We start from the raw sequence: 26657 nt of genomic DNA on the forward strand, positions 1-26657 counted from the left end.
TCTGATTGAGTTGAATTTTCTTTTGTTTGACAATCATTAGTTGTTGTCAATGCGGGGGAACAAGAACGAGCACGGTTAACAGGTTTGGCTGTTAAAAACAAGTTGTCATCTATTCTTCTGTTTGTTTTGTTTATATTTTTTTCGTCTACATTAACTGTAACGTATGCATTTCTGCCGTTTACACTTAACCTTCGCTCACTGTTTTCGTTGAAGAGACTCATTTAAGAGTATTTGTAATTACTTTCGTTAACACTCTTGATCTTTATTTAATAGTCAATGCACAAAAAAGGTTCAAAAAAAGAAAAAAAAGATATAAAGAATTTTTTTTTTTACTTATTTGTCTTTTAGTTGTTGTTTTGATTTTTTTATTTAATAATATTATTAAAAAAAAAAAAAAGCGTCCTTTCGCGTAAATAATAAACAGGTGATATTTATATTTATTTTCCGATAGATACATTAAAATAACGAGTTAACTCGGAGTAAAAATAAACACGTCCGAACTGAACTAGAACTGAACTGCGAACTGAATAAAAAATTAAAATAAAACTAAAAGCTAAATTTATATATATAAATAAAGTTAAAGCTAAAATAAAATTTAAAACTAAAACTAAATGAACCAAAAAAAAAAAAAACTGAATGAAAAGTAAAAAGTAAAACTAAAGCCAAGAATAAAAACTGAAAGCTAAAAATAAAAAAAAACGCCATTTTCGCCAGCCACTTCCGCCAAATTCACCATCCGCCGCATATCCTCCATCCATCAACTTTACCCGTCATTTTCAACGCCCACATCAACTCTATCCACCAGAGTATACACCATCCACCATCCTTAATAAAATCATCCGCCAATTTCTCCAGTTATCAGAAGACATCTCATTCATCCGCCATCACCTTGGTTTCCCCTACATAGTCTGGTCATCCTCCATCATTCATCCGTTTTTCATCATCGGCGTGGTCAGCATCATTCATCATCATCCAACAGAAGCACCTCAGCAACCCTCATCAGCATAAACAGTCTCAGGTATCTGTAAAACAAACAAAAAAAAAAGAATACGTACACATATATATAATATATATAAATTTTTTTGATTTTATTTTACGGTTAGTTATTAGGTTTAACTCCTTAATTTACCTTCTTAATTAATCCTTATTAAATTTTGTGAAGAAAAAACGTAGGGACAATAAAAAGATGAGCTCATTTTAGTAGGGTCCTTTAATTAATTTAAGCCACGAATTGGGCATTTAAGGTATAAACAAGAGTTAGATCTAAAACAAAAAAATTTAATAAAAAAAAATAAACCTGAAAGAATAGAAAGAAAATTTATGTAATTATAAATACGTTGTTTTTTATAAATAGAAAGAAAATTAAACTTACCTGTTTAAAAGCTTTTAAAAAAAAAAAATGTAAAAATTAATAAGTAGTTGTATGAATTTTAAATTGACACTAAATTAAACTTTAAATAAAATGAATTTTATAATGTTGATGAAACAAATTGAAAGTTTTTGAATTATTTAAAAAAATGGAAGAATAAAGTAAAAGGTAAGTGATTGGGGTAATATAATCTAGTGGTGTGTGTGTAGGGTTAGTTAGGGGCAACTACTGAACCCATTAAGTTGCCATGGAAAGGACAGTAGAGTCCTGTGGGTAGGAACAATATGTCGGCAGTCCATTAGCCGACATGATGATTAGTTTTGACAGAAATCGTTATATTGAGTTTGTGTTTCTGTGTTGTTTTGAAATCATCACTTACTTCGGGTTCCTTAAATTTTTTTACTTCCCATAAATGCTGGTATGTATTGAGTTTTTCCTTACATGTTAGTTATGTGTTTTTGCTCAAGAGGTGTAAGTCCCGTTCACGTCAACATAAGAGTCCGTAACGCGTTGTGACATCTTGACAAAAATATTTCTTTTTGTTAACTTTATAGCTAGAGTCGTAATCAATGTTGTATATATGAGAACAGGATAATTCGCATAGAAAATAAAGTTAACAAAAAGTCATATTAGATTCAATAGCCCAACTAAATTTCATTTGTTTTTTTTCATACTTTCATTTAATATGTATAAGCCTTATATTTTAAAAAATTTTATTAATTAAATTAAATATAATTGCGATACATTTTTAAATATAAATACTTTTTAGCATTTCCAATCTCAGAGTCTTAATTAGTTAGTTTCAAATAACTAATTTAACTGCTCCTGGGAGACGAAAATTAAAATTTTATTTAAATATTTTTTGTTATACAGTCTTTTTTGCTAGTCCTGAAAAAGGAAAAGGAAATAACGTTTCAATTTTCAGTCGCAGTATTTAAGTCAGTTTATATAGTAAAATTTCAAATATTAGTTTCAATAGGGAAACACAAGAATACTTAGAACAGAATTATACTGCAAGTATGAATTTAATTTATGTCAAAATTAATCATCAAATTGTTTTTCTAATCCAACACACTCACGCTGATTTAAACCCCAATCACTTATTTACACAATATTATAATATTTTGGTCAGTACAGAATGGCGCCCAACATGGGGCCAGAAGTGAGTGTTTCCTTACATGTTAGTTTTGTGTTTTTGCTCAAGAGGTGTAAGTCCCGTTCACGTCAACATAAGAGTCCGTAACGCGTTGTGACATCTTCTTGGCAAAAATATTTCTTTTTGTTAACTTTATAGCTAGAGTCGTAATCAATGTTGTATATATGAGAACAGGATTATTCGCATAGAAAATAAAGTTAACAAAAAGTCATATTAGATTCAATAGCCCAACTAAATTTCATTTGTTTTTTTTCATACTTTCATTTAATATGTATAAGCCTTATATTTTAAAAAATTTTATTAATTAAATTAAATATAATTGCGATACATTTTTAAATATAAGTACTTTTTAGCATTTCCAATCTCAGAGTCTTAATTAGTTAGTTTCAAATAACTAATTTAACTGCTCCTGGGAGACGAAAATTAAAATTTTATTTAAATATTTTTTTGTTATACAGTCTTTTTTGCTAGTCCTGAAAAAGGAAAAGGAAATAACGTTTCAATTTTCAGTCGCAGTATTTAAGTCAGTTTATATAGTAAAATTTCAAATATTAGTTTCAATAGGGAAACACAAGAATACTTAGAACAGAATTATACTACAAGTATGAATTTAATTTATGTCAAAATTAATCATCAAATTGTTTTTCTAATCCTACACACTCACGCTGATTTAAACCCCAATCACTTATTTACACAATATTATAATTTTTATAAATAATTTTCGGTATTAGTGCGGTATCCGTAAATACTGGAAATATCCATTATTTTGCGTTAATTTTTTTATAATTTCTATTTTATTTTTTTTATATATTATCTTTTATTTTATTATATTCTTGATTTTTTTTATATTTTTGATTTTTTTATTATTTTAAATTTGATTTTCGTGATAATCGTGGTTTTAATCCTTGGGGTAGTACTTTCTACTCCCGAAGGAAAAACATAATTTTCCAATTTTTCCAAATAATTTTAATTTTGTTGAGTAATTTTGGTGGAATATGGTAGTAACTCGTCAGGGTAGCAAAATTTCTAATAATTTACCAACCAGCAGCAACATGGCAACCACTGAAGCAGGTGTATCTCGTACCGCAAACTGACACAAATAAATTCTTGGCAAGAGTTGGAAAATGCCATTTTGAGTCAGTACCAGCGTTTCGAAAAGTTGCCTCATGAGTCTTTTGAGGACTTTTATAACGCCATAATAAAACTACGTCATCAGCAAAAGACCCCATATGACGAGAAGTCCTTGATAGACATAATGAGGGGAAATTTGAAGCCATCGTTAGCACAACTGTTGTTCCCCATAAAAGTTTATAATTTACAAGACTTTGGTCGGGAAGTAAAAAGGGCTGAGAATTTGTTGGCAAGCCAGAGGCAGAGCTACCAACAGCGTCCCAATTATGGTAGAGTAAACGAGATAGTAGTTCAGCAGGAAGAAGTGATGCCTACACTGGAAGTGGACGCGATGCAGAACACGAGTAGATACACCTGCTGGAACTGCAAGGAGGTTGGTCACAGTTTTCTTGATTGTCCTTCGTCCACACGAAGAATTTTCTGTTTTAAATGTGGAATGGACAATGTTGTGACCCCTAAATGTCCAAGGTGTCAGGGAAACCGGACACGGAACCCGTCTCGAACTGGGGAGACGCGGACGACCGAGGTATAGGCCCAGTTAGACAAAGAACAACATCAACTAATGAAGAAGGGAAAGGGCAAATTAGGATTTTGAGAAATAGTGAAGCAAAATTAGATGCAAGTCCTGATCCTCGGCTCAGAATTAAAACCTCTGCATATCAGGATTCGGGAATATAATGAAGCAAAATTTAGAATTTTCGGTAACGTTTCGAGTAGGATCAAGAAGGCGCGCGAGCGATACAAAAGACGGAGAATCGTTAGGCGGGAAATTTCGGCCGCGTCGTTGTTTGAGGGCGGTGATTCTCGTTTTTATACTAGGATTGTGATAAATAATCAGGAAATCGAGGGATTGTTAGATAGCGGTGCTACGGTTACGTGCTTAGGTCGTAATTGTATGGACTTCATACAAAGGACCGGTCTAACAATCCACGATTTTAAGACGAGTATAAAAACGGCGGATGGAACCGAACACCCTATAGTAGGTCGAGTCAAAGTCAAAGTTGAGTTTCGTGGTATGTCACATGATATCAACTTCTATTTAGTTCCTACTCTGAGTCGTGAGCTATTCTTGGGAGTTGATTTTATGAAGGCTTTCAAATTGTTCGCCAATATCGATAGCTTAACAACTAATGGTATTAATCTGTGCGATGACGAGGATGAGACACTAGATGTTATAATTCATAAGTCGAATTCCGAACAACGACAGAAATTAGATTTGGCCATATCGATGTTCCCCTGCTATACAAAGAAAGGACTAGGAAAAACACATTTGGAAATGCATTCAATAGATACGCGTGATGCAATTCCAGTGAAAGATCGCTACTACCCTGTATCCCCGGCTGTGCAAAAATTAATGTATGCTGAGCTGGATAGGATGCTTGACCTCGGGGTGATTGAGCTTAGCGAGAGTCCATGGAGTCATCCGGTTACTCTCGTACGAAGGGGCGAGAAGAATCGGTTATGCCTGGACGCTCGTAAGCTCAATGCGCTGACAGTCAAGGATGCTTATCCTTTGCCGCATATCGAAGGTTTGCTCAGTCGATTGGGAGATACGATTTATATTTCAAGTGTCGACTTAAAAGACGCGTTCTGGCAGGTACCACTAGAATTATCTAGTAGAGAAAAAATTGCATTCACGGTACCCGGACGACCACTTTATCAATTTACGGTCATGCCTTTTGGACTGTGTAATGCAGCCCAAAGGTTATGTCATTTAATGGATAAAGTGATCCCCGCGGCACTTCGTGAAAGAGTTTTTGTCTACATAGATGATCTTTTGATAGTATCTCCAGAATTCGAGACACATCTGGAATTGTTGAAGCGTGTAGCTATTTGTCTAGCAGATGCAGGTTTGACCATTAATGTAGCAAAATCTAAATTCTGTTTTAAGGAGTTACGATATCTAGGGTACATTGTCGGTGGCGGCAAATTTAAACCGGATCCAGCCAAAGTGGAAACGATTACTCGTTTTGTATATCCTAAAACAGCAAAACAAGTGAGGAGCTTCATGGGAGCAACAGGCTGGTATAGAAAATTTATACCAGACTATGCTACCATTGCAGCCCCAATATTTGAAACGCTGAAAAAGGGTAAACAATTTAAGTTTTCGGAAGAAGCTAAGGTTGCTTTTGATCGCCTCAAGAATGCTCTGACTACGAGCCCACTCCTTAACCACCCTGATTTCTCCAAGCATTTCTACGTTCAGTGTGATGCGTCAGATTTAGGCATTGGGGCTGTTCTTTTCCAGAAAGACGATTCTGATGGAGAGCACCCAATAGCCTATTTCTCACATAAGCTGACATCAGCTCAGAAATATTATTCTGTTACTGAACGAGACTGTTTGGCAGTTGTCTTGGCGATTAAGAAGTTTAGGGCCTACATAGAATTCATTTACGGTGATCACGGATCACAGCAGTCTCAAGTGGCTTATGTCACATAGAGATTTGACTGGTCGATTGGCGAGGTGGAGTCTTCATTTGCAGGCGTATGATTTCGCAATTGAGCATAGGCAGGGGAAACAAAACGTAGTACCCGATACCCTATCGCGCTACGAAATGGAAGAAATTTCCACGGAAATGGCTAATCTTATAGATTTTAATTCTTGTGCATTCAAATCTGATGACTACCTACAATTAATAGAAACAATAAAGGCGAATTCCGAGCAATTGCCGGATGTGAAGGTAGTCGAAGAGCTGGTCTACAAGAGAACTAAACCATACGACGGTTTTATACTTAATGAAGATTTTTCATGGAAGCTTTGGGTTCCACAGGAACTTACAGCGGACATCATTAAGCGATGCCACAATTCGCCCCAATCTTCTCACGGTGGCTTAGTCGTATTAAAGAATATTTTTATTGGCCTAATTTGAATGTACAGGTAAGAGATTTTGTAAGAAATTGCCAGATCTGCAAGGAGACTAAACCCGCTAATATGACGCTTAGACCACCTATGGGTGCCGAGACACGATGCGAAAGACCATTTCAGCGTCTATTTATAGACTTCCTTGGTCCCTACCCGCGTTCAAAGAACGGAAACGTGTATATTTTTATAGTGCTTGACCATTTTACTAAGTATGTCTTTCTAAAAGCTTTGCCGAAGGCTAACACCAAAAATGTAATCAAATTCCTAATCTCGGAGGTTTTCCACAAGTTTGGAACTCCTGAAACCATTGTCTCAGACAATGGAAAACAATTTGTGAGTAAAGAGTTCGCGGATATGATCAACAATTTTGGTGTTAAACACCTTCGTACGGCTACACACTCACCACAAGCGAACGCGTCGGATCGTGTAAACCAATCGATTCTGGCAGCCGTAAGATCTTATTTACAAAATGACCATACAGAGTGGGACAAACATTTGTCCGAAATAGAATACTCCCTAAGATCTTCGGTCCAGACATCGATTGGGGTAACGCCATATTTTGCGTTGTTCGGTATGAATATGATTGGCCATGGGAGTGTGTACCAGTTAGCCCGCAAACTACAAAGCTTAAGAGATTCGGAAATGGAAATTATTCCTAAGCCTGCGCAAATGGAATTAATTCGAAAGAAAATACGCGACAACTTGCATAAAGCTTACGTCCGAAATGAAAAATCCTATAATAAGTCTATCGTCGAAATTTCCAGCAAAGCGATTTTAAAAGTAACTTCAACGCGAAATTAGCCCGGAAATTCATTAAATGTAGAATTGTAAAACCGATCGGAAACAGCCTGTACGAAGTTGAGGACTTGCTAGGGAAATCGTTAGGGGTATTTCACGCCAAAGATTTAAAGCAATAGCTTTAATATCCTTGGTGTATCTAGTCCTAATGTTTTCCCAACTATCTAAACGTTTGACTATTTTTCTAAATTATATTCGAAAGGTTAGTAATCTAATTAAATATTTGTAGTTAGTTTAAATAGTAATAATTTCTCATTTTTTTATTCTAGAAATGAATTATATTTGGCATAGGTTTGGTGTAACATGAATAGTATTGGGATATGTACAAACTTATATCTCATACTATTGACTTGTGGAAGTAAAGCTGTTAAAAGTTATTTATTCATTTATCCTGACTTAAGCCTACGTTTCTTAGCTGGTTACATTTTGTAACCGTCATTGCCCCGAAAGTGTAACCTCATTGTTGTTCTAGGGGAACTGTGCCATTAAGAAACTATAAGTTTTTAGTCACCTAGAGCAATAACATACATTTGCCCGCATCTTACGGCGAGTCAGGGTAGGAAAAAGAAATAAATATTGTTTCTAATATCTGTTTCCAAATAATAGAATTCCTTTAACAGCCTAATTACCACAAGTTATAGTATTGAGATAAAAGGAGTACCTAATTATCAGTTTTGGACATTTTACTACCAAATACTACGTCAACATAATTCATTATCAAGTTCTATTAAAATAACAAAAGGGAAATAAACTATGTTCTGTTTATATTTTTATATACATGATTATTATCCTACCTTCTGTTATTTTAATAAGTACCGATTATAAAAATCTACGAGAAATTAATATATATGAAATACTCTAAGTATATAATTAGATAAATAACTTAATTTTCTAGACACTTACCGAAAAATATTATAGTTGACGAATACCAGTTTGTTTCATTTTCTTCCAAATTTGTTGATGTTGATACCTTGTAGTCACTATTGTTGTGTGTGTTGCTCATTTTGTTGAGTAATTGAAGCCTGAAAATTGAATTGAAAATATGAATTAGTATATATGCTGATATATGATTGTAATTCGATAAATATTTAATATTTTATACTTGCCAGTCGTCAAGACTTTCACTTTGGTTGGTGCCAAAATTTTTTGGTTCTAGCTATTCTAATTCCCATAACCTGTGAAAATGTTCAAAATTTTTATATTTTATAACCACAAAGAATTATAATGTATGGAAAGTTTAATAACTATTGAATTTATTTACAATTTTGCGGAGAATTACAGGCGGTACTACTCGCCAGAGATATAAAAACCTCTATGAATGAGACTAATTTTAGACAAATTAGACTCATTATAAATACTTTATTTTATTATATATTTTTAATTATATTCTTATATATAATACATTACTTTTGAAATTTAAATTTTTATATATACATACTTACTTTTATTTATTTCCCTCTTCTCAAAATGAAGTTGTATGAGATCCATGAATTGGTATGACCTGTAAAAGAGAAAATAATAAGTTTAAAGTATAAATATATACAGAGTGTTTACCTTTAGTACAACAAACTCCTTTTTCCTTTGGCACTTCAAATGAAATATTCAAAGCCTGTAAATAAAAGGAAAATCGTTATTTATTTCAAAAATTAACAAAATTTTAAAATTAAAAATTCTAAAAGTTGATTTTTGAATTTCTACTATTTATTTTAGTATTCGACTTTTAGAATATTTTACCTTTTATATTTCATATACATACAGACATATATATTATTATTTTTTTACATTTTTCAGAGAGAAACAAGGGGTATTTCCCGCCAAAGACTATTAGCTTTTGGTGGACTTAGTCCTTGTCTCTCTTTTCAATTTGCCTAAAAGTTACTTTTAGAGACTATAAAAAACTGTTTACTTACATTTTCTTTGATATTTCCTGGAATCCGGTAATTTCAGCAATTTTTCTTTTCCCCTTGAATATAAGGATAAGAATCTGAAAGAAAGAAAAGTAAAATACAAAAATTTTAGTAATTTGCTAATATTATTTTGTGTAAATTTTTTTTATAGATATATAGTCTTTATATTTTTTTTATCACTTTATTTGCTTCAATAAATTTTTCTCAACATATAAAATGAATTTTAAATGAAATATATTAGTAAAAAATTGTTAGAAAATTTATGAAGTCAAATTCCTTGTTAGTTTTAATTTTACACATTTGGTTACTAACATCACATTTATGGCTTTTGGTAAAATTGGTTTTATAAAAAACAAAAATTTCAAATAACTTTTTATTTTTTTTGATATTCACTGTAAAATATATTTTTTTTATTTACTTTGAGATTTTACATAAATGTAATTTTTATTTTTGCACTTTGTTATTTTTAGTCACATCACTTTTAAGTTACACTGTAAAATCTTAAATTCAAGTATTTTTGATTTTCTAACTTATTTTGAACTAATTAAAAGAAGACACTGCACAATAATCACTTTTAGATTGTTAACACTTTTGTTATCCACTGTAATATTAATTCTCGAAAATTTGCTTAATAATTCACTTTTACTTCAAAATATTATTAATTTTTATTAGTTTTGATTTTCACTGTAATAAAATTTTTTTATGTTTTCACACCAAGTTTTTTTACTTAAATTATTAAAATTTAATTTTTGTCATACCACTTTTGTTTTTCAGTGTAAATAAAATTTTTTAATTCACTTGCTTTTTACGATCACTTTAAATTTCATATTTACACTATTTTAAAATTTTTTTATTTTTTCTCACTTTTAATCATCACTGTAAATTCATTTAATTTCATATTATTTATTTTTTTTTAAAAAAAAAAATAATTTAATTAATATCTGTCTATATTTTGCCTAAAAATTTTCATTTAATCTTATAAAATTCATTAATAAATAAAAAAAATTCATTACATAAACATACGACTTACCATCTTTGATCACCGCCATTGAAAAATTAATTACGCATTTACACATGCGTAGTTTTTCTCATAGTAGAAAAATAGAAGGTAGTTTCATTCTCTCTTTATTTTTTAAAATTCTACGTCTGACATGCTTAAGGATTTTGACGTTTTCGTTAAAATAGTAATACCATATTAATTAAAAATTTTCCCATATATTCTTTGAAGTTTGTGAAAAAATTAATACATAATTTTCATTAATTTGAAGAATATTAAAAAAAATATGAAAAATATTTACTATCAAATTGGGATCAAAGGTAAGATTTTCATTTTCAAATATTTCAAAGCTAATTTGTGAACATTATTTTAAGATTTAACAAACATGAGTTGCATTTTCCCCAACTGCGAAAATACCAAATACCTAACAAACAAACGACAACAGTGGCTGGATGTATGTAAAACTTGTCAGAGGGTGGATTATACAAACCAAACACCAGTTTTTTAAGCCTTTTGGAACGTTTAAATTAATTTTTTTTAAAATTTAATGAAAATTCTTTGTCAGGTAGCCCAAATTATATAGCGAATGTTAGGAATTGAATCATTAACTTCCAACACAACATACTTAATACATTTTTATTTAAATACTAAATTATAAATTACACATTTTTTGTAAAAAATGTCTCTAAAATAAAAATCATTTTTAGGAATGTGGCAACGCTTTTTATAATGCTCACAAAATAAGGAAACTTCAAAAAACCTTATTTGAAAAAAAAAATTTTGATTGAAACTACCTTCTATATTTTTATCATGGTTTTTCTATTCCTCCTCCTCCCGTTCGGTTTTTTCATTCAAGCTGATCGGTTGGGAGTTGCCACATGATAGAAAAATTTATGCAGTATTGTATTTATCAATCGTGGTGAGTTTCATATTAGAGTTACCAGATTGCAATTTTCTGTTTTGGGAATTTGAGAAATACCCAAAATCCCAGAAAACTTTTAAAATTAGGGTAATGCATAGAATTTAAGGTGCTTATTTTTCCCTCCCATTCTGTATCCATAAATGGATTACAGGAATGGTTGGGTTTGTCGTGTGCACCCTGTGGATGTATGAGAAGAGGTTGGCAACGCGGAAAATGATGACAGATGTCAAAGAGTTTTTGACAGATACAAAAAAGGAAACAGACTAGAACGGAGTAAATAAAAACAAACAAAATACAGGCGCCAGGCAAAGTAGATTGCTGACAATCTATTTTGCCTGGAACAAAGAATATGACACCGAGGTGATGAGCTGGTGTGTGACCTGTGGATCCATCTCTTTGCGATTGGATTGGTTTGGTAAGTGGTTAAGTGGCGCACCGTTGAATAAAAATAACAAATTTGTGAGAAATTTTGTGAATCATTTTATTATTTAAATTAAATGTACAAAAAAAAACAATTCATTAAAAATAAAGAAAAGAAATTAAAATTAAAGAAAAGAAAAGAACTCAAAAATTAAATAAAAGAACTTAAAATAAAGAAAAGAACCTAAAAATAAATAAAAGAACCTAAAGTTAAGGAAAAGAACTTAAAAATAAAGAAAAGAAATTAAAATAAAGAAATTAAAATAAAGAAAAGAAATTAAAAATAAAGAAAAGAACCTAAAATTAAACTGAAATAAAAGCCTAAAAATATAAAAAAACTGAAATCTAAAGCAAAAGCTAATACTAAAGTTAAATAAATATAAAAACTAAAAGTTGAAATAAGCCAAAATTCGAAAGTAAATGCTAAATAAAACTTAAAACTAAAATAAACTAAGACTAAATTAAAATAAACCTAGAGACTGAGTTAAAATGAAACTAAAGCCTAAAAACAAATCTAAAAACTAAATAAAAATAGAACGAAAACTTAAATAAGTCAAAAGGAAACTAAATTAAAATAAAACTAAAAGCTAAATTTATATATATAAATAAAGTTAAAGCTAAAATAAAATTTAAAACTAAAACTAAATGAACCAAAAAAAAAAAAAACTGAATGAAAAGTAAAAAGTAAAACTAAAGCCAAGAATAAAAACTGAAAGCTAAAAATTAAAAAAAACCGCCATTTTCGCCAGCCACTTCCGCCAAATTCACCATCCGCCCCATATCCTCCATCCATCAACTTTACCCGTCATTTTCAACGCCCACATCAACTCTATCCACCAGAGTATACACCATCCATCATCCTTAATAAAATCATCCGCCAATTTCTCCAGTTATCAGAAGACATCTCATTCATCCGCCATCACCTTGGTTTCCCCTACATAGTCTGGTCATCCTCCATCATTCATCCGTTTTTCATCATCGGCGTGGTCAGCATCATTCATCATCATCCAACAGAAGCACCTCAGCAACCCTCATCAGCATAAACAGTCTCAGGTATCTGTAAAACAAACAAAAAAAAAAAAGAATACGTACACATATATATAAATTTTTTTGATTTTATTTTACGGTTAGTTATTAGGTTTAACTGCTTAATTTACCTTCTTAATTAATCCTTATTAAATTTTGTGAAGAAAAAACGTAGGGACAATAAAAAGATGAGCTCATTTTAGTAGGGTCCTTTAATTAATTTAAGCCACGAATTGGGCATTTAAGGTATAAACAAGAGTTAGATCTAAAACAAAAAAATTTAATAAAACAAAAAAATAAACCTGAAAGAATAGAAAGAAAATTTATGTAATTATAAATACGTTGTTTTTTATAAATAGAAAGAAAATTAAACTTACCTGTTTAAAAGCTTTTAAAAAAAAAAATTTAAAAATTAATAATTCTTTTACTTACCTAATAAGTAGTTGTATGAATTTTAAATTGACACTAAATTAAACTTTAAATAAAATGAATTTTATAATGTTGATGAAACAAATTGAAAGTTTTTGAATTATTTAAAAAAATGGAAGAATAAAGTAAAAGGTAAGAGATTGGGGTAATATAATCTAGTGGTGTGTGTGTAGGGTTAGTTAGGGGCAACTACTGAACCCACTAAGTTGCCATGCAAAAGAACAGTAGGGTCCTGTGGGTGGGAACAATATGTCGGCAGTCCATCAGCCGACATGATGATTAGTTTTGACAGAAATCGTTATATTGAGTTTGTGTGTTGTTTTGAAATCATCACTTACTTCGGGTTCCTTCAATTTTTTTACTTCCCATAAATGCTGGTATGTATTTTTTTGTACGCCAGAATAATGGTACCAGTGTTGGCAAGAACCACCCCCTCCGGCGAGCCTCAGCCTGGCATACGCCATCATACCAGCGCCGCCAACATCTGGTAACACCGACAACACAACAGATGATTCTGTTGGTTTATTTTCATTTTCGATTCCTGGTCAGTACAAATATCCAATTTTTTTTTTATAAAAACCATGAAAAATCTAAATCGGCAGAAATTGTTCAGATTTATTGCATTATGACAATCAAACAAAAATGAGTTTGTTGCCCTGTGTAATCAAATGCTTATATTTATTTAAAATTAAATTTTTGGTAGGATAGGACAGAATTTGGTAGGTTTTAGAGTGTATGTTGGTAGGAAAAATATTTTCTTTGTGGCAACGCTGCACAGTACTCTGTTCTATAGACAAAAGTCGAAAATAAATGTTTCTTCCAAATTTTAATAAGATATACATAATTTGAAATCTAAGAAGACAACTAATATACGTATCCAAAAATTATTTTGATATGACCATATTTATTATTGAGAGAAGGCTCTAAAGTCAGAAAATTTTTCAGGGAAACGAAAGTGCTTTTGAAGATAGATTTGCAAAAAATATTATAAAAAATTAGGTTTTTAAAAAAATAATTTTTGGTTTAATATTTTAAATAACTATGTATACGTTCAGTTACCAAAAAACAATTTGTTGTGAAATTTCACTCTTAGAATGTTTTTACATAGCTTTAAAAAATGCATATAAAAAATTAAAAAATATCTCACTTTGGTGGAAAATATAAACAAAGTGTGTAAAATGTAGTATTTTTTTGTTATTGCTTTTTATAGTTAATACATTTATTTATTAAAAATAAAAATAAAATTAACGGAATTTTTGCCGCATCTTTGAAATAAATTATTTTTAAAAATGCTTATTATGGTTAATTTTAGTATAAAATGTTAATTATATCCCAAATTGAAAATTAAATGAAATCATTTAAATTGTAATATCAATTGTACAAATTATGTATTTCAAATTTTGAATAAATTTTCTTTAAAAATTTGTCCTGTTTTTTTATTTTCAATAATTGGTTCATTGGAGTTGCTAAGTATTGTTTGTAATATTTATGGTTTTTGTCACTTAAAAAAAATATTCTATAATTTTGGAATTTTGTTATAATTGTTCTCGATATTAATATTGATTTTTAAATAATAAGTGATGATGTTGTTTGACAACATTTTAGTAAAATTAGTGTATTGAAGATCGTTGAACTTCTTACAAAATATTTTTTTTATCAATATGGTTGTTTTAAAACATTTAGACTTGACTGATTGCTGGTTTCAGTATCTTCAAGTAAAAGAATAATAAAAATATTTAAATTTGTAAGAGAAAAAATTGGTAATGTACAGTAGCCCAAGAAAGTCTACATACAGTAAAAATTATTGTGTTACTTTAATTTAAAGCAGTTTTTAGTTTTTTTATGAGATATACATATAGTAATACATGTCTTATGTCGATTTTAGCAAAAAAAACAATTCAAATAACGCCCAAAAGTTCATCGTTATTAGAGTTATTGATTCTGAGTAAAATAACGAAAAATTTATTCTCGGTCATGCCTATTTTTGTGTGGGCGGGGCTATTATGTTTCATAATATTTTGAACATTAAAGCCCAAAAAACCAAAAAAAAATTTCGTTATTTGGCTCAGAATCAATAATTCTAAAGGTACGGTCACACACAGCTAATATTTGACGTTTATCGTCAAATATTTCATTGCCTGAATCTGACCACAAATAAAATTTAGAGCAAACCACAAAACATATGATTTTAGTCAAACAAAATTATTTGTCGGCAAACAAAATATTTTCTTAATGTGAACAAAGTGTGTCCACTAGCTACATAAATACCTAAAAAATATATAATTTGATCTTATTATATATTTTTAAGGTTAAAGCACTTATTTCGAATTGTAAAGTAATCATTTTATTAGAGATTTATTGAATTTTGTTATCATATATTGAATTTAATTTTTCACTTTTTGTTTGACCAAACTGCTGCGAAAAAGAATCTGTAAATATATTTGCCGTGTGGTCACACTATATCAAACACTTTCATAAAATAATTGTTTGATCAAATAGAAAAAAATAGAAAATTATTTGCTCAGCATGGCGGAAAAATAAGAGGAGATTATTTAAATATTTTTCGTACTAAATTAAAGACACAAATTCACTATTTTTTTTTTAAACATAAATACATATTCAATATTTCTTGAATATTTGTTATTTAAATTATTTTCACTAAATAATTGCATCAATAAATGAAGTCTTCTTCTTCACATAAAAAGTCATTCAGCCTAGGATGACATACTGGGAGAAAAACTAATTTAAGATATGAAGTCTATGTTGCGATTTTTGCAATTTTATGCGATTTATATTTTTATACATTTAACATAGTCTGATGTTTGATTATTTTTTATTTATACATGGAGTTTGTCTATTTTCAAAATTTAAAATTGCTCATATGTACATATGGAATATTAACTGAAATTTTATACAGATTGCATTTAAAAGCAAAGAAAATTTTTTTTTTATACATACATAAATAGTATGAATTGATTGTAATTAAAAAATAATTCTTAAACAGTATGATCTGTTTAATTTTTTTTTACTGCAGAAGAAGAATATAGCATAATAGCATTTTTCACTTTTCTGATTTTAGTATCATACAAAAATTTTTATTATAAATTTTTAGATAATGCGATTGAATTGGAATTAATTAAAAATTTATGTAAAAAAGGTAAACATTTCCATAAAATTTAACAATATTTGTGAACATGTTCTTATTCTGAATGAAAAAAGTTTGGAAAAAGTCGTGTTCGATTAATAATATGTATTAAAAAACCAATAAGCATTTTTACTGGAATTCAAGTTGATAGCAAGTGTAATTCAAGCCTTGAGTTATAGTCAAGCAATTGAATTACAGTTGTATTACACTTTATTTCAATAACATTCTCCAGTAAAAAGGAAACATAAATTCAAGCCATATGTTTTTTGTTTGAAAAATATTTAATATTTCAAATATTTTTCAAGTATAAAACATGATTACATTTCCATTCAATTTCAATTATGAATGAATATAATTTAATAAATAAACATTTAATAATTATATTATTAACGGCCATTTTCACAATGTACGATTATTTCATTTTAACCGGAAAATTAACTAACTGTCGGTTTGTTTAACGGGGACCATTTAACCAACGGTTACCGATTTACGTTTCACCATCATTTGATTACTTAACCAAAGCAATCAGTAGAAAGTATGGCAATAATGCATACATTTGTTTACGAAAAATAATGTAATGAAAGATTGAAATATTAAAAATTGTCTAAAAGACGTCATAAAAAATAATAATTTGTGTTTTCTTAGTGGTATAATAAAAAAAAACGTATAAAACTCAAAAATATTACGGTACCTAACTGTAAAATTTACAGAACAAACTGAACAACAATTACTGAAAACCAACAAGCAAAAGTGCACATTTGTTGTTTGGTTTGTAAGTGCAATATCCGGGTGGTATATGGATCACCCCGTGCAAAATTTACTTTTCTTCGCTTTACCCTTTTAAAAATTATAAATATTACAAAAATATAAATGTTTTTCCATGTTCTTTTATTATATTTCTTACAATTAAGATGCTAACCGGCGAAATTTGTTCGGTTATATTTAACAGCAACTTTGTTGTTAAATAGTGTCAATTAAGAATAAATCGTACATTGTGAAATTCAAATTAGCCTAACTTGCGGTTAAAGTTCACGTTAACTTTTAATCGTACATTGTGAGAATGGCCGTAAATTGTTCAAGATTGTGTTCTTTTCGCGATTTGTTTTCATTATTTAGCGATTTTTAATTTAAGATATAGCAACACTACTTTTGCGATAACACATGATGCAACAGCTGTTATTTGACGCTGTTTGATCTTGCAAATGAATTGCAAGATCAAATAAAAAAATACCCAAAATGCAGGAAAATATTTGCTGTTTAGTGGTCACACATTGGTCACATTACAAGAATGTTTTCATATTGGCAAATAAATTTGTTTGACCAAATTCAGCTGTTTTCTTGTTTGCAGTGCAAAAATATTTTCTGTTCAAACTAGAAACATAAAATATTTGACGCTTAAATAAAAGTACTGAAATTTCATAATTCTTTCAAATGTAAAGCAAAATCTGGTAATATTTTACTTTCTAGAAATGTCTTTTTTATTGATGAAAGAAATTAAAGTTGTTTTGCAGCTTTATTTAATAATTATTTAGAACAAATATTACCATAAATGTGACCAAAAGTCAAATATATTTTCCCCTTTGTGTGTTTGATAGTATTTCGGTATAGTTTGATTAAACAAATATGGCAAATAAATGTGTACAGTGTGAACACAAAATCAACCCATGAATTATTTGATGTAGTTTTGATCAAACACATGAAACATCTTGTGTCAAATAATTTGCGTAGTCTGACCCTACCTTAATAACTGTGAAATTTTGGACGTGATAGGAAATGTTGCTAAACCCGAATTAAGTGATGTTGTTTTAATTTTTTTTATATGAATTTATTTTTTAAACAAATATATTTCATTACTTTTAACTTACAAATGCAGCTTTCAACGAAGGAAATTTAATTTGAATTCCTGTATGTAGACTTTATTGGGCTACTGTATGTACATTTTGAAAAAACAAAACTATTTGAAAAAGTAAACTTTTTTAATACGCGTATAACTAAATTCAGTAAACAGTGCTATTATAAATGTCATTAATAAAATTAAAAACAATCCTTAATTATAAATTAAGAAATAAAAATCACTGAATATGCATTTTTAATTTACCGTTTTTAGAATTAGCAAATTTGAGACTAATACATATACCCTTGTACATTATTTAAAAAAAATTTATATTTCCAATAAATAACTTTTATAATTATTGCCATTTATTTTCCAATTGAAAATTGGATAAATTAAGTGAATTATCTCAAGAATATTCAAAAAATAGTATTTCGATTTGTATAAAATCGTCGAACGAATTTTATATAAATTAGGCTTATATGGAAGTAAAAGGAGTCCTTGTCTTAATTATAGAAAATTCTAGAAAACTGAAAATGTGTGAGACATTTTAATCAATATTTTAGCTAAAACGTAATTTTTAATATTCAGGATATATGTCAGGTAGGCAAGTCCTTCATCCGATTTTGTATTTTATTTAGCAATGCAAAAGGGTATTAGTGTACCAAATTTCATATCTCTACGAAAGCTCCTTCTACTTTTGTCCATTCGTTATATGTGGACAAAGCACTGTGCGCTGCTCTCATACAAAAAATAATTGACTTTTTTTAAAACTGATAAAACTATATGAAAGAACGGCGCATATTTTGTATTACTCAGTTCATAACACCCGGATTTTGAGTTATGACATTGTTGCAGCAAATGAGTGATATGTATTTATAAAAATGTTCACAATAATATGTTAATGGTCTATGGCGTATATGTTACATTTACATTTTCAATGCTATTTGCAAAAATTATTCGAATCATTTTTGTTTTCATGAATGAATTTGTCTATGTATGTATTTCAACGTGTGTGAATGTGTGCGGCCTAAAGTGTGTTTTTTCGCTGCCCAGCAGTTAAGCAAGTAGTCAATGTATCCCTTAAAGACAGTAATTGTCACAAATGTCTTATCACTTGGCTGACTCCATTTTATATATTTTGGTCATTTGACACGTATGTGCCCTTTGTAGTGCAGAGAGAAGACAATTGGTTACTTTATGCATCCCAAGTAATCTAGCGTGAATACAATTGTCACTTAACTGTCTCTAAGTAATCTAGAGCGTATTCACTTTAAAAGTTTTTTGAGTAATTCGTACAAACTAGTGTTTTACAAATTGTGTTAATATAATTCTCATACAGTTTATTTTTATTTTTGCTTAAGTATACTGATATCCCACGTAACATAGCATGAAGTCAATAGTCACTTTAGTGTCTCTTAGTAACCTATGTTGAAGTCACTTCAAACTTGCTTTTGTACTGCACTTCATTTTACCCACAAGAAGCGCTGACTACTTCCGATCAGCTATCCGATAGTCACATTGTAATCAAAAGGGTCAATTGACCCCCTGCTTAGGACATGCACGTGTTAAAATAACTAGTCAAATAGCTGATCAAGTAACCAGTTACACCACTAGCAAGGTAACTGACGCTATGTAACCAGTATGTGAATCCAATGCGTTGCCTACTTTGGACCAGCTATTAGACAGTCCCATTGTATTTAGTTTATTTTTATTTTTGCTTAAGTATACTGATATCCCACGTAACATAGCATGAAGTCAATAGTCACTTTAGTGTCTCTTAGTAACCTATGTTGAAGTCACTTCAAACTTGCTTTTGTACTGCACTTCATTTTACCCACCAGAAGCGCTGACTACTTCCGATCAGCTATCCGATAGTCACATTGTAATCAAAAGGGTCAATTGACCCCCTGCTTAGGACATGCACGTGTTAAAATAACTAGTCAAATAGCTGATCAAGTAACCAGTTACACCACTAGCAAGGTAACTGACGCTATGTAACCAGTATGTGAATCCAATGCGTTGCCTACTTTGGACCAGCTATTAGACAGTCCCATTGTAATCAAAAAGAGACAATTGACCCCCTGTCTAGGACATGCCCGTGTTAAAATGGCTAGTCACGTGGCTATTGAAGTAACTAGCACCCACCCTAAATGATGGGTAAAATCACTAGTTCGGTACTGTCTCCTAGAACTGCTGGGTGTTATTTGGCAGTGGTACAGTTTTTACGTTTTGTTTTATTTTGTAAAATAATAAAATCTTATTCCTGGAATTTAGAAATTCCTATACACACGAACATTTAATAATAAAAAAAACTCGTGTGCACTGCTTCATTGTGACTTTAAATCACATACCAATAACTGATTGTATATTTATTGTTATTGTCATATCGTCGCCCGGGGGTTTAAGTGCTAAATATGCCATTTTGACAATTTTGAGTTAAGGATGTCTATCTCGTCTCGTTGCTGAGATAAAGCGTGTCTATTTTGCTCTATATCTTTAAAAACACAAGTTTTTTGTGCCATTTTGTAGCACACTGAATGACGTATAGAGCAAAATTTCAGAACAAAATCTTGAAATTGATTAGTGATGGACATTTTGCTCTATGTGCAATTAATATTGTTGAATGCTAATATTTTTCAATATATTTTTCTGTTATAAAGAATTATTAAGAGTTCTTCCTTTTATATAGAATATTGTTGTAAATAATGCTACCTCATACAATCAAAAGTAAATAGGTGTGTCAAGCGTTGCATTAGTCTGTAGACAGTGTAGAGTCTACACTGTAGACAAACACACGCGTTTCAATTAAACTTGAACACAAAACAACAAGGTCAGAAATAAATAAAAAAATTTGAGAGAATTTCGGCCGTATAATGTATATTCTTTTATTTCCTTAAAATTTAAATTACATTCATTTAATAAATTGGTTATATCTGGCAAAAATTCTAAATCTAAACATTCTTTATTTTGTTCTTATTTTAAGTGTTTGACATTATGTTTGCTGGGTAGCTCTCTCACCAATACATCTTCATTTTTGAACATCACTGGTCTACAGACTCTACACCAGTAATGCGCAGCCCATAGCACAATTGTGCAGAATCAAATCACACGTATTCTTATGCTCTTACGTTTTAGTAGTCGTTGTCCACTCAACGAGACAACTAGGAATACGCATGAGCACTGGTGTATGACTTTTTCTTTATGTTTTCAGTTTTTGTATTTGTGTGTTTGTAGGTACACTGAATAAAATAAAGAATTGAATGTGTTGGTGAGAGGATTTATTTTTGCGAACCTCTGCTCTACACTGTAGAGTCTACAGCAGTGATGTTCAAAAATAGCAAAACCAAGCAAACATAATGCCAAATACTTAAAATAAAACAAACATGAAAAAGTTTGGATTTAGAAATTATGTCAGATACAACCAACTTATTAAATAAATGTTATTTAAATATTAAGGAAAAGAAAAAAATATACATTTTACGGCCGTAATTTTCTTCAATTTTATATTTATTTTTGACTTTGTTTTTTTTTTTTTGTGTACAATTGTAATTGAAACGCGTGTGTTTGCTATGCTTCATATAAAAACAACCAACAATGACTAATAATTTTATGAAAAAAATGACGATAGTCCGCCGCATGTGTTTTCATCGCTTGCTCAACGATAAATGAACAAATGTTTTTAAAAGAGCATAAAGGCCCAACTATAATATGCATAAGCTAGCTTAAGGTAATGTCAAAACCGAACGAAAAGTCTGTCAAATGCTTAAGGAAATTCAAAGAAACTTTTAGGTGGCTATAATGTACTTACGTGCATTCAAAACTATTTAGCCCCATTTGAACATTTATGTGCAACTTGCAATTAAAAAAATACGTATTTCTTATTATTTTATCAAAATATAAAAATTTTCTGCATCCTTTTCATTTATTTCTTTATTTTCTTTGTATAAAATAAATAAATAGCTGATTCCGTACGGAATGTGCGACCAGCTTCGCACTTTGCTTAAGCAAATAAAATTCGACGAAACTTGACGAAACTCTCTTAAGTACATTATAGTTTGTCACATACGTTTTATATGTATTCGCACATTTGCTTAAGCTGACTTAAGCTAGTGTATGCATCAAGGCGTATTTAACAAGGTGACAGCAGTGGCGAATTGAAATAAATACAGGCGAATTCACTTATTTTGTATATATAGTGTTTGACATACGGGCGTACGGGCGGATATTTTTTATATATGTAGTTTGACATTTGTGCGTACTATTTCTATAATCAGCTGTGCTGCCGATGGCACCTTATTAAATGCACCTTGGTATGCATATTATAGTTGGGCCTTAACAAATGTGTGTAAATTTTTTAAACTGTTGTATGCAAAGTAAATTAATAAGGTAGCGACAGTACTACAACAAATACAAAATTTACAAAAACAACAAGCAATTTTGGTTTAAGGTCTGAGCTGTCAAAGTTGCCTGTTGTTGTTTTTGCTTTTGGGCTTGTTGTATTTTTCGCCACAACAACCACAAGTGAATTGACAGTTCAGACTGAATAAAAAAAAATAGTCAGCTGTTCTACTGAGTCTACTTTATTAATTTACTTTGGTTGTATGGAATGAACCAAGGCGTATTAACAAGGTGAGTGCGTCCCGGCAACAAATACAACAATGCAAAAACAACAGGCAATTTGTTTTTGTTAAAATGTACGGTAAATGTCAAAATCAAGGCGAATTAAAATATTACTATGTTATTTACAATAACAAATGTAAACATAAACAAAGTTTGACATATAGTGTACATAAAACCACAGCGAATTAAGCAACAGCTGATTTTATGCACTCACCTTGTTAATACAAGTGTTTTTACCGGTTTTTTTTTTATTTACCGGGTTTTCTCTAATAAAGTGGCAAAAATTGTCGTACGTAGACTTATGTCGACCACTGTATTTTGCAAAAAATTCAATTCTGTTGATTTGTTGAAAATAATTTTTTTTTTAAATTAAGTTAGATTTTATTAAATAATTTCATAATAATGGTTCTAAATGCATAAAATAGCGCAAAGTAAGGTGCAAATATAAAGTCTGTAATTCGAAAGAATACTTTCAAGCATTTTAAATTTGTTTTTGACAATATAGCAACACATCTGAAAATTTTTTCACTTTTGTTACTTTTTACTTCTGGTATATTATGATGGTGGTTGGTACTTCATTCATGCCAACGATTAAATGTATATTCATTTTTCAACGCAGCATGACGCAATCACAACAAAAATTTATTGAAATCTCCTCCCATACCCATAATTCAGTGTAATCCGCATCGAATTCTTCTAATGTAACCATAAGCAATTTTTCACTTATTCGAATACATGACCCATTTTTTCTTTTCAAAATTTTAATTGTAAACGATTTAGCCTTGCAGTTAAAATGACCATACCAACATTTCTTTGAAATGCATTCAACAGAGCGGATATATCTTGGAAAATATTGTAAGCCTAAATCTAACCATGCAATTTTAGAGGGGCATTCCCATGGTCGAGTTTTGAAAACATCAGACTTTGGAAACGTGCGTTCATTGAAAATATTTCTAATGCGTATGCTCTTATGTTTTAAAGCTGTCTCTTGTTTCTTCTCATAAAATATTACATGATCTGTTTCCCAAGCTGGAAAATCACCAACAGACACAACGTCTTTATCAGCATAAAATGGGATTTCGTAAGATGACCGTTTGCTGCCAGCATCGTGATTAGAGGATGGAGGATCGATGCTCATATAACGTGGATTAAACGCCTGTCCATGAATTTTCGTAAGAGATTTTGTTGATAATTGTTTACAATAATCCATAGATATTTCAAATACAAATTCCATTAGCAAGTACCAATATAAAATATACTTCATCTGCTCTATTTGAATAAAAAAGTATTCAATACTCAATACTTACTTCTTTTCTGAGTACTAATTACTTTCAAGCAGAGTTACCACGTACGTTCCGTAACGAATCAGCTGTTTTATTTTTATCTTACAAGCATGCCTAAATAAAACCGGAAAGAGTTTTCCAGTTGTCAAAAATTCTCATGTCCATACAATTTGTATGCAGCATACCGAAATAACGCAACGGCACGCTTTGCAATTGTAAAATCCAACTTTGACAGTTCACTTATCTTTTTACAAAAACAAAGTACCTGCGGAAAGAGTTTTCCAGTTGACAAAAATTCTCATGTCCATACAATTTGTATGCAGCATACCGAAATAACGCAACGGCCACGCTTTGCAATTGTAAAATCCAACTTTGACAGTTCACTTATCTTTTACAAAAACAAAGTCACATTATATATATTCGCCTTGGTCTGAACCAAAGTAAATTAATAAAGTAACGACAGTACTACAACAAATACAACATTTACAAAAACCACAAGCAGTTTTGTTTTTGGTTTAAGGTCTGAGCTGTCAAAGTTGCCTGTTGTTGTTTTTGCTTTTGGGCTTGTTGTATTTTTCGCCACAACAACCACAAGTGAAATGACAGTTCAGACCAAAGTAAAAAAAATAGTCAGCTGTTCTACTGAGTCTACTTTATTAATTTACTTTGGTCTGAACCAATGCGTATTAACAAGGTGAGTGCGTCCCGGCAACAAATACAAAAATGCAAAAACAGCCAAATTGTTTTTGTTAAAATGTACGGTAAATGTCAAAATCAAGGCGAATTAAAATATGACTATGTTATTTACAATAACAAATGTAAACATAAACAAAGTTTGACATATAGTGTACATAAAACCACAGCGAATTAAGAAACAGCAGATTTTATGCACTCACCTTGTTAATACGCCTTGGTCTGAACCTGTTAAAAATAGAATTTCCTTTGCCCCTGTCTATACCTGCTAAATTTGTATCATGATAAACGTCAAAATGGTGTCAAGATACAAAATTATCAGGTATAGTCACCATTTATTAGTATTATTGCTTCGTTATGACAAATTTGTTAGTGCTTTTGCTCAGATAACTTTGTCTTAACAACAAATGTCATTTATTGTTATGATGAATATTTGTCTAGTATAGACGTTTATACGTGACATTTACTAACGGTGTTGTCAACTTGTTGGTTTTAAAATACTAAAAAATACTTATTTTGCAAAGAAAGCTTACAAATATTTTCAATGTTCTATAAATCGGTTAAATGTTTCAATAATATAAATACAAAACAAACTACTTAATGTTATGGTCAGATTTACTTATTATATAAATTATTTCATATAAACATTTATAAAATGTATAAAATGTAAGTATACTAAAGGCTTTATACATAATAAATTTTTAAATTTACCAAATGTTTATAAAACAGATTTTGTAGGGTAATTTTGTTTTATAAAACTTTTAAAAATTTACATCGATTATGGATATGGGGGTTCGTATAAAGTACAAAAAATTAATTTTTAAGATGTCGGACCTATAATAAATAAAGCAAAAATTATACAGTAATATGATAATAGAAAACAAACAAAAGGAAATGTCAAAATGGTTGTTTGTGGTTTGGAAAGATGGACAAATATATATCACAATAGTTGCGTATTGAGAATATTATTTTTGCTCTCACTCTGCAAACCACAATCATTGAAAAATTGTTGTAGAACGTCAAAATAACCATACGGCTCTATATTACATTTTTTACAAATGTCAGTAAAACAACGATTGGTCTTAACAAATGTCAAAAAACCAAAATGAAAAATTGAACAAATAAGTATTTAAACTTAATATTGTTACGTTTTAACCTTTTCAAAACGTTGGTTTATTTCCTTTAAATAAACCGGATACTTTTGATTGCAAAGCCATTTAGTAGTTTGAAATTTGCAACAACTCTTTATTTATTTAAAACTAGCTGAACCCGGTCCGCGTTGCTGGCCCTTAGAAAACATCTGTTTTATATTGCATCTCGATTTTAATATACAGTGTCGGACAAAGTCGGTGATCCAACCTTCCATGTTAATACATATGGTGGCATTCCGGCTGGTTCCAATGAATTCAAAAATTCAGTAGGATAATCGACGGCTTGTTCTTCGTTCATTACTGTGTCAATCTATTTGTATTTTATCGTTTCACCAGCAGTTTCAATTGTATTTGCTTATTGAGCTTGTTAACATCATAATTTGTTGGTGCCAAAATTGCATGTTCCCACAGCCAATCCGAATTGTTGTAGTTGGTTGTAAGACTTGGGAATATTTTGTCGACAACTTCTTGAACATTCATATCCATTTGGCAGAAGTCCGGGAATGAAATTTCATTTGTGGAGGGATCAATTGGAATTTTATCATTTCCGATGTCGGACAATTGCTTTGAGAAAGTTTCGGCAGAAGGGTATTGCAGCAAATGCATACGAATGTTCGTTAATAGCGTTCGGCTTATGTAGCTTAATTTCCTGTGAAATAAATTTGAAGGAACTTCGTACTTGGGAAGCGGGAACAAATTCTGTGATACATTTGGCCTTGAACTTTAAAGGTGGGCATGAAATCGACGTCATTTGAAAGCATGACTTGTTCTTTTGGATATTTTGAAGGAAGTGTTTGAAAATAGGAAATGTAACTTAGAAACAGCTCAGACGGCTCAATAACTGGTGGCAGAATAACTTTACCGTTCGAACAGCACATTCCCTGGGATTCCTTAGGGAACTTCAAAATGCTGC

General features: G+C 30.4%; 1 protein-coding gene and 2 long non-coding RNA genes across 3 annotated transcripts; all 3 read right to left on the reverse strand.

The window, feature by feature from the left end:
- Nucleotides 1–430: 430 nt before the first annotated feature.
- Nucleotides 431–8340, reverse strand: LOC135952658 (uncharacterized). Its single transcript, XR_010576054.1, has 3 exons — nt 8221–8340; nt 1130–1263; nt 431–1022 (listed from the first exon to the last, which is right to left on the reverse strand). It is a non-coding gene; the product is annotated as an uncharacterized LOC135952658 (long non-coding RNA).
- Nucleotides 8341–8421: 81 nt separating this feature from the next.
- LOC135952545 (uncharacterized) lies at nt 8422–11051 on the reverse strand. Its single transcript, XR_010576046.1, has 5 exons — nt 10255–11051; nt 9228–9301; nt 8872–8926; nt 8760–8818; nt 8422–8492 (listed from the first exon to the last, which is right to left on the reverse strand). It is a non-coding gene; the product is annotated as an uncharacterized LOC135952545 (long non-coding RNA).
- Nucleotides 11052–22973: 11922 nt separating this feature from the next.
- LOC135951502 (protein trunk-like) lies at nt 22974–23886 on the reverse strand. The gene has a single exon (XM_065501162.1). It carries the CDS (start codon nt 23879–23881, stop codon nt 23228–23230), a length of 654 nt encoding a protein of 217 aa, XP_065357234.1. The 5' UTR covers nt 23882–23886; the 3' UTR covers nt 22974–23227.
- Nucleotides 23887–26657: the final 2771 nt, after the last annotated feature.

This window comes from Calliphora vicina, chromosome 2 (assembly GCF_958450345.1).
Source record: "Calliphora vicina chromosome 2, idCalVici1.1, whole genome shotgun sequence".
In the NCBI taxonomy this organism is placed as follows: Eukaryota; Metazoa; Arthropoda; class Insecta; order Diptera; family Calliphoridae; genus Calliphora; species Calliphora vicina.

What these genes read in the sequence shown, in the direction of transcription:
- LOC135951502 (XM_065501162.1), bottom strand. Translation starts at nt 23,881, where the DNA reads ATGAAGTATATTTTATATTGGTACTTGCTAATGGAATTTGTATTTGAA.